At 40.4% G+C, this 9,005-nt stretch overlaps 1 protein-coding gene across 1 annotated transcript; it reads left to right on the top strand.

The window, feature by feature from the left end:
• The first annotated feature begins 286 nt into the window (after positions 1-286).
• Positions 287-3,332, top strand: NIM1K (NIM1 serine/threonine protein kinase). Its single transcript, XM_053457953.1, has 3 exons — positions 287-693; positions 1,434-1,702; positions 2,277-3,332. The coding sequence occupies exons 1-3, from the start codon at positions 393-395 to the stop codon at positions 3,024-3,026; spliced, it is 1,320 nt and encodes a 439-aa protein (XP_053313928.1). The 5' UTR covers positions 287-392; the 3' UTR covers positions 3,027-3,332.
• Positions 3,333-9,005: the final 5,673 nt, after the last annotated feature.

Here is a 9,005-nt window from a genome sequence, read left to right as displayed (position 1 = left end):
TCTGTGGAGCAGGAGCCGGCATTCTCACACTCACCGCGTCGTCCAGACTAACCGCAGCCTTCGGTAATACGGGGCCAGCCGATGAAAAGCGGGTCACTGGAGTAGAGTAAATGATGAAAGTGATGAATGACAAATCTGTTCTCGAACAAGCACAGAATCCAAGAGGAACTGTTACAACTCCTACGTGAGGACACGCGTTCACGATCCAGTTCTTGATTAGTAACTGCATTTAAGAAGAGATTTTAGTGGTTCTGTTAATTCTTATTGTAGTAAATCTCAACCAACTCTTAACATATTCATTGGCTGTGGATATCTTTCAAAACACTCTCAGTGCTGATCTGCGCACTTAAAACATTTTATTTCCGGAAGAACCATTTACAATAGCCGTCCAGATGTTGACCATGACAGCGATGTACATGAATGGGGGGGCGGGAGGGAACCAGCGGTATGCCCGCTGGAACCGCCACGACAGCTTGGAGGACTATGGGCGATCTGAGTCCGGTGAACAGGACGGAGAAGAGAAACCACGCAAGCTCACGCCTTTTGAAAAACTTACTCAAGATATGTCGCGGGATGAGAGGACTGTGAAAGAGCTGACCTTGGGCAAAAGGCTTGGTTTTTATCGCCTACGCGGGGAGATAGGAAGTGGCAATTTCTCACAAGTCAAGCTTGGAATTCATGTTCTCACTAAAGGTAATACAATTTTTTTTTTAAATTGTTAACAAAGAACGTAATTGAAAGAAGTTTGATATAGAAAGAGCCAACATATTCTATAGCGCTGTACAGTGTATACAATAGAGGTCTTAAAGATAAGATCACTGCCCACTTGGTAGACTTTATTTACGGGAGTTACCTCCAAGAAGGTCTTCTCCTTGATGTTCCACCTTAGAAGGATGTATGGCGAAAGGGATACTGTGGAGGCTATACTGACAAGACTCGGACGTATTTTTAACCTTTCCGTTGACGAGCAACACATCTGCTCATGTGTATGAGTATGAGTATCCTACTTAATAGTATTTGTCAACGTTGGAACGAACGGTTAGTCACTACGAAGCTCTCACTACAATTCTTGTATGTTTTATTCATGGAAAGTCAAGGTATGTCAAATGTCGTAGAACCACACCACCAGTGCGTTGTCCAATCATGGGCTCCATTAGATCTCCTTGAACCATAGCTAATGCTGCGGAATATGATGGATATAAATAATAATAATGTTAGCAAAGTCCAGAAATACTGTATGCTTTCCATCTGAGGATGAGCTGTAATATAGAAGCTGATAAGGTATTCTCTGTCGCTCTGATATTCATCTATAACTCTGATGATCCTTGTTAAGCCTCAATAACCAAATGTGCTGCAGAAACAACTCGATCAGAGATATTGATGCCCAGGTCTTGTCTTGATGTAACATTGTATTGTTTGTTTTCCTTGTACAGAAAAAGTTGCAATAAAAATCTTGGATAAAACCAAGCTGGATCCAAAAACACAGCGACTTTTATCACGCGAGATTTCAAGCATGGAGAAGCTGCATCATCCCAACATCATTCGGTTGTACGAAGTTTTGGAAACCCTGTCTAAACTACACCTGGTCATGGAATATGCAGGAGGCGGGGAGCTGTTTGCCAAAATTAACACAGAAGGAAAGCTGTCAGAATCTGAGAGCAAAATCATCTTCTCGCAGATAGTTTCCGCTGTGAAGCACATGGTAAGAAAGCATCTCAACAGAATTTTAATATATAGGTCGAAGGAACCCAAAATTGGGGAAAGCGGGTACTGACAGGGATGGTACTACCATGTATGCAGATTAGGCTGCTGCTTTGGGGCCCAATTGGTGTAGGGATGAGACCTATAATTCCTTATATCACTGGAACGTTAGTGGCCCTAAATTCTGCAGGTTCAAGTTTACAAATAATTGTCCCTTTATTACTTATGTTAAAGTTGGGGCACCAAAAAGCTGCCCTTGGGGGCAGGACTGCACATTAAGCATACTTCATAATACATACCCTTCATAAGCAGCCTGTTCACCCAATGCCTTGCAATCCCGCTGAAGTATGGTCATAATAAATCTATTTAGAGAAGCCAGTCTTTAATTCCAATTAAGGAGCTAAGAGTCCTTCCTCGAGGGAGTAATTATTTTGATAATCAATCATGTCAAAGAAGAGGGGAAATGCTTTTCCCGTTTAATTTTCATTGAGAAATACTTTGAACCTGTCCTGTTGTGAAGTTTAAGCAGCAGTGTGACACATTATGATATCATTTTCGTTACTCTCTCTCATCAGCACGATAACCAAATAATACACAGAGACCTGAAAGCTGAAAATGTCTTCTACACCAGCAACACTTGCGTGAAGGTCGGAGATTTTGGATTTAGCACGATAAGTAAAAAAGATGAAACTTTAAACACCTTCTGTGGCTCTCCTCCATATGCTGCCCCTGAGCTCTTCAGAGATGAACATTACATCGGTGTCTATGTTGATATCTGGGCTATGGGAATATTATTGTACTTTATGGTCACTGGCAGCATGCCATTCCGAGCGGATACCGTTGCCAAATTAAAGAAGTGCATTCTCGATGGGACCTACACCATCCCTCCCTATGTGTCGGAACCCTGCCAAAAACTAATCAAGGGAATGCTTCAACCAATACCTTCAGAAAGGTGCAGCGTTGATTACATAGTGAACAGTGAATGGATGCATGGGATAGAGTACCCAAAGCCACTGGAACCGGTCAAGTTGGACCCAAAACATCTACTAGATACAAACGTACTCAAAGAAGAAGAGTCAGAAGTGAAGGCTACCCTGGAAAGTTTAGGCATTACAGAAGAACATATTCTCAACAACCGGGGAAAAGACTCACGGAGTTCAATAACAGGAATCTACAGAATTGTTCTTCATAGGGTCCAGAAGAAGAGGGCAATAGAAAACATCCCTGTCGCCATACATTCTGACCCCAAAGAAAAGAATTCAAGGAAGCCTCATCGAACACGCCGAGAAATAAGGCATACATCTAAATTTTGTTCCATTTTATAAAACTTGTTTGGAATTCTTTACTGTGTAAATTGAGCGTGTAACCGGTGCTCGGTGTCTGGCAATCTTCATATTATTACATGATGCCTTTCAGGACACATTTGTGATACTGTGGTTTTTTTTTACAAGGATGTAAATAGCAACATAATATTTGCTTGAAGGGTTTAATGAAATAGGTCTTGAACCATTCTGCTAGAGAATAGTGTTTGCGCTTCCATTTGAAATCAAATTGAAACACAGGTTTTTTTTAGATCGTTAGCAATAAGGAACAGTAATATTGCTAAGATATTGTAGCTTCCTGAGAATGTAAAAATGTAAAAATGATTTGATCGCTTGGGATTTAGCTCTCCAGTATTTGGGAAGGGATTTCCACCACGACAACGTGGTCTCCAGATACACAGAGACGTAAAAAAACGTAAATGTAAAATGGACTGTTGAGTATACTCAATGATTGGCGTGTTATGTAGGTGGACCCCTAACTTCTTCTCTGGGCTAAACCCACTCTATGAGGCCAAAATATTCATGGCCAATGGTTTTTATTGACACAAAATACCATGTCTGGTGTTTTTAAGGATTCAGAACCTTGTGAACTGATCAAATATCACTAATGACGCGGTGCTTTGGGCCAGGATCTTCAGGAGGTCCTGTTAGAACATTTAATAACAATTCAGGAGGGGTTGTCCTCAGAGAAGAGCAGAGAAGGCTCTTCATATTGCATAGTGAATAAGATGAACATTTTCATTTTTTTTTATCCCCAAGTGTATTGAGCCCTTCTATTGGGCAGCCCCACATTTGACACCAACAGTGCCTTTGTCAAATCCAAACCGAAAGGTGAGGGGAAAGTTTACTATAAGTTCTAGCAAGAGAAAGGTGTTAGAAGAGGCTCCATGGATGCTGCTAGGGGTTTCGGTTCCTTTGTTTTAGAGGAGAGGTTCACCTTTACGAATGAATGAAAGCATAGTGTCAAAGTACAGACCTCAAATTGATTTTTTTTATCAAAACAGTACCAAGAAAGATGCTTTGTGAGTATGTAGACTGCTCACATGATGACGCTACTGGAGAAAGGCCTCTGGTAGTATGGCGCCCTCTTTGGGCAAGAAAGTAGCGTGTTCTCCGTGTACAGTACCGTTCCAAATCAAGAAACATATTCCAAAATTATTTTTAAAAATATACTACCTTGTATCAGTGTTTTTAAAGTTTTATTTTAATATTGCAAGGAATATGGTAGTATTTTGTGGCATGTGGGATTTGCAAAGATTACTTTTCTAGTTGTGTTTTAGCAGTTTATGTGAAAAAGTGTTCTTAAATATCTTTTTTAAAAAATCGGTAACATACTACGGCATTGACATAAAAAATGTCCTGTTACTTTTTTAGTGAATTGGTTTTGCAGCCTATAAGATATTCTTTTTATCCCTTTTCATATGTGTTCTGAGTGCGCAGAAGTGTTGCAATTTCAGTTCACTGACTTCACTATTGTTGGCCAACCTTGACTACAAGATCTCAGTTAACAAAAATTGATGATTCAGTCAGTGAAGGGATTTTAAGGAAATCTTCCTGATGTAACAATGGGCAATCCAAGCTCTTGCACAGACGTTTACTGGGGTCGACCTTGCGTAATGTACGTTAACGAAATAGTAAATTAAATCTCACAGGCAGACTAGGGGTACCAAGAGGCACAAAGAACACATTGGCTGTTCTTTAAAAGTCTATGTTCTTGGGTATTGTATTCACTAAATTCACTAATAACTGCAAACGTGAACAGTTATAATTAGTGAATACTATTAACGATTAACCCCTGCTAATCTTAACTATACCGTTAGGCACACTGGATCTACTTGAGTAGTAGTTAAAAACAAAGTGCCCTGGGGTATAAAATATATTGAATATAGGATAAACGAAACATGGCATTTAACCTTAAACTATTGTTACAGCTAGAAACTCTACAGCAGAAACAATAACATTTATGACTATTTTAGGAACGGCGCAATCATAGAATTAATGACAATATTCTCAAGCTATTCCAATCTAAGTTTTTTGTTGGGAAAGTCGCTCGCAATGCATTGCTTTTTCATTTAAGGGAATGTGTGGTTGAAAACGGAATGTATTTATTTTTTTATGCTTTGAGTGGCATTTTCGCATTAAATACTTGATTCACTCATAGCATTAGGTTTCCGGTTTTGAAAATTAAATATTGATGGTGCTTATCCAGTGTTATTTTTGACATTATGACACCTAGGGTGGGATGTCTATTATAAGTTATACGCCCCCTAAATTTGTACGTAATTCAAGAGATCTGCATTATCTACTGCTATTAAGAGAGGGTATTATGGAAGGGCCATGGCTGTACTTTAATAGAACGCCATTGTTACCCTATTGTAACTTCCGAGTGTATTATAGAAACCCGCGGTGCTGTTTTTGCCTTAACTTTACTGACCCAGCCGCCAGAATTCCCAGACGCAGTAAATGCTAGTGCAGCATATAGTGGTTCTGAATGATTTTTTTTATGCTGACGCTGCATGATATTAATAATTTCTGCTTTGCAATGCATTGCAGGCACTTTCGCTACTGAAGAGCTTAAAGGTGAAAAGGAAGAGCTGAGCGTTGTAGGGGAAAGCCGGGTCATCTTGTCTTCTGCTGCAAGAGTTTCAGATACGCTTCTTTTGTAGTAACTATCAGCGCAGAACATTTTTAACTGAGGAAAGGCACTGACTCCACTCATCTCCGTATCAGCTACAGTTCCACCTTAGAAACTGACTCACCAAATGACGAGTGCGGTCGCTCCGCCATGTACTCCTTGGCCTCCTTTCTAGTTTTTTTTAAGATTCAAACCCATCTCATGAAAAAAATCTGTCTAAAACTTTTTTTGGGGGGGATAACTTAACTGCCATGTGACACAAAAGCAGACGCCGATTGTTGTTACCATAGAAACTGAAAAAAACGTCATGAATGTTCCGTTTGTTTTTAAGCTACTAAACCTACAGAAAGAATAAAAGGACACATCTTCTTAGGTTTATTTGCATATCATGGTGGAATAATACCATTAACGCGTATTTTATCAGTAATAACTCACACTCAATCCATTGTTGGCCTTAACGTGGTTAAGGTAATAACAGAGGGGAGCTTTTGGGAAAAAAAAAAACAATTTAAAGAAATTCTTTTTTGGGGGAAAAAACAACTTAGGCAGTTCACCCTGGTAAATGTAACCATGTATAATACACGGTCACCAAAGCTCTTTATGAAGGACAGGGCACGGCTTTTACAAAGATGGCGGTCAGCGGCTATTATCAGCAACTGGCTAACTTGTTGTTTGACAAACACCGAAAAATTGTGGGCTGATGAATACTATAGCCGTTGCTGCCGCCCAAGAGTGATGGGAGTTTGAGCGCAGGGCTTTCTTCTGTGTGAACTTGTTGTTTGGTCAGAACACTTTAACCCTGTCATGGCCAGAAAAGAGACACGGTCCCATTACTGCAGTCATTTATGGGGTTAATTATCTACTGAAATGGACTAGGAGTTCGTTTTCTTCTATGCTGTATAAAAGGTTTCATATATTCAGCATTGACATGGATTTCAACTCCAGTTTTTTGAAAATGTTTTAATAACCTTTGCATGCTTTTGTGGCTACCATCCCATGTTTAATTTGTTGAATATATAAATATAGCACTGTGTATTATTTGTGCATTTCACCCGTTAACATAAGGATATTTATTTGCTGTATCGCTTGCCCACAAGTTATGAGATTTGGTGTAATTCGAAGCAGTTTCTATTGAATGCCTTTCAGTTATTTTTTTTCCTCTTATCGTAATATGTTGAATAAATCACTATTTTAATATAAAGCACATTGTCTATTCGTTCATTAATATATAAAACTAAACAAGGCTATTTTTTGAGGAAGAGATTAAACCGCCACTCCGTGGAATAAAGGATCACCCAACAATCATAAATAAAAAAAGTCCATCTCGATTATAAATCCTTAAAATGTGGCACAGCGGGGGATACAAAGCGCAGGCAAGCGCGTTTCACGCTGGCTGTGCATAATCATATGCGAGGAAAGACCGCACACAAACGCCACCTATTGTACACAACAGGGCTTGACAAATTTGTTTTGAATCTAGGAGCCAGCTGAAAAAGTTAGAAGCCAGGAGTTTTTTTTAAACTAACAAAGTTTTATTTTCAACGACAAAAATGAATGATGTCCCAAGGGAACCCCCCTCTCCCTTAAATATAGCTCCACTTTCCTCGATCCTCTATTTTTTTTTTAATACTTTTTCGCTTTTCTTTTTTTCCCCGCTCTCCTCCGACGTGACAATCCTCTCCCAGTCACGAGGAACTCTTCTGTGAGCCCCGCCCCCTTGAGCGTCACATCTTGAATGGGGCGGGACTAAGAGCCTCACTGAGGCACTAGGGATGGGAAGTTCGGATCAGTAGGCCGGCAGACCAAAGTTCACGTGGTCCGGCCACGAGGTGAGGTGGTAAGACCGCCATGTATGCACGCCGGCTGCTTTAATTTTATTAGGCATACACCGCGGGCCGCACGTTGGACGCACCTGACCTAGGAGCCAGGACAAAATTATTGGTCGCCATGGCGACCTGGGATTTGCCGAGCCCTGGTGCACAACATTGGTAAAGTAGCGATACCGCTAAATAGTTTTTTCCGGCATAAAATGGTTTCCATGTACACAGGAATGAGTAATTCCTTGAGAACTAGCTAAATAAAGTGACAATAACAATGCTTGGCAACTGACCCAAAATCTCTGGGTGAAGCACCACTTCCTCGGGTCTCTGGGAAGGGGAGTGGCCAGCCCCACCCATAATTGTAGCTAGCATTGCCCTCCACATACTTGCCCCACCTCTTCATGAAGCCACACCCCCAGAAGAGGGACAGCTCCTAGTAGCCTATCCTGGGAAGCTCCCAAGTAAGAGTTTACACTCCATGAAATACAATTTAGCTTTTATTTACTCTCCAATAAGAAAATCAAAATGAAATAAAAATGAAAGGATTGAACGTCTATACGCTGTGATCCAGAACAGGACTATTCAACTGACATCTATTATAGGGGTTATACCATGCTGGGGAGACTTATGTGGCGCTACTGGCTAGCGGTCAGTCTCCACATTAAAAGCAGCCACTGAGTCTCACATTCAGAAGATACGCTTGCTTTAGTATGTAATATTCAATATAATCACCTAAAGCGTAGTACGCTCGATAACACCCCAACGCATCTTCCACACCCAAGCAGCTTTGTAATTAAATCTATTAAACAAAAGAGCAATAAATTATGGATGAGTAAAGCACATTTGATTGATTGCCTGCTGGGTATCTAAACATGTGCTGGTTTTCTATTATACCTGGAGACTCTTCATGTTTGACCCGGAGCCTCCAGGTCAGTTCCACGTTTCCTCGGACAGTAGTAGTAGTAGTGTTTGGCTGTGCCCACTTCCCACCCGCTAAACGCTGTCTGGGGCTAATCCTTTGTTTGCAAAGACACAGCACGCCTGGGAAGAAGGAGAGCTCTAGGTATCCTACCCTGGTAAGTTCCTCTGTATCATATCATATATAATGCATCAAAACAACAACCCCCCACAATTCTATGCACGCGATCACTTCTTAAAGAGAATTGCATGCATAAGTAGATGACATAAGCTACATAAAAACAAAACAATGCAAAAAAAAAAATAAATAAAAAAAAAAAACACCTGTTAACGGAACCGTTTACATTCCCCCTCATTTACATTGCACCCCAATGCAAATGAATATGGTTTCAAAAGAAACCTGACATGGGAAAAAACATGTGGGTACATTTACTGAAAATTTAGTGGTAGGAAGATAAAAAAACATGAAAATAACACTGGTTCTGACAAAGTTAAAATGGGGGTATCCCCATGTTAACAAAAGTTTCTATCTTCATCAAGCTTTAAGGTTCTCCTTGGGTGGATGATGATCGTCTGTGTGCCCATCTTCAAATATCTAGCTAGAATACT

This window comes from Spea bombifrons, chromosome 1, assembly GCF_027358695.1.
Source record: "Spea bombifrons isolate aSpeBom1 chromosome 1, aSpeBom1.2.pri, whole genome shotgun sequence".
Taxonomy (NCBI): Eukaryota; Metazoa; Chordata; class Amphibia; order Anura; family Pelobatidae; genus Spea; species Spea bombifrons.
The sequence above is the reverse complement of the archived record's forward strand: the minus strand, read 5'-3'. Positions and strand labels throughout refer to the sequence as shown.

What these genes read in the sequence shown, in the direction of transcription:
- NIM1K (XM_053457953.1), top strand. Translation starts at nt 393, where the DNA reads ATGTTGACCATGACAGCGATGTACATGAATGGGGGGGCGGGAGGGAAC. An exon ending in AATTCATGTTCTCACTAAAG is followed by an intron (nt 694 to 1,433) that starts GTAATACAATTT and finishes TTCCTTGTACAG; the next exon opens with AAAAAGTTGCAATAAAAATC. An exon ending in TTTCCGCTGTGAAGCACATG is followed by an intron (nt 1,703 to 2,276) that starts GTAAGAAAGCAT and finishes CTCTCTCATCAG; the next exon opens with CACGATAACCAAATAATACA.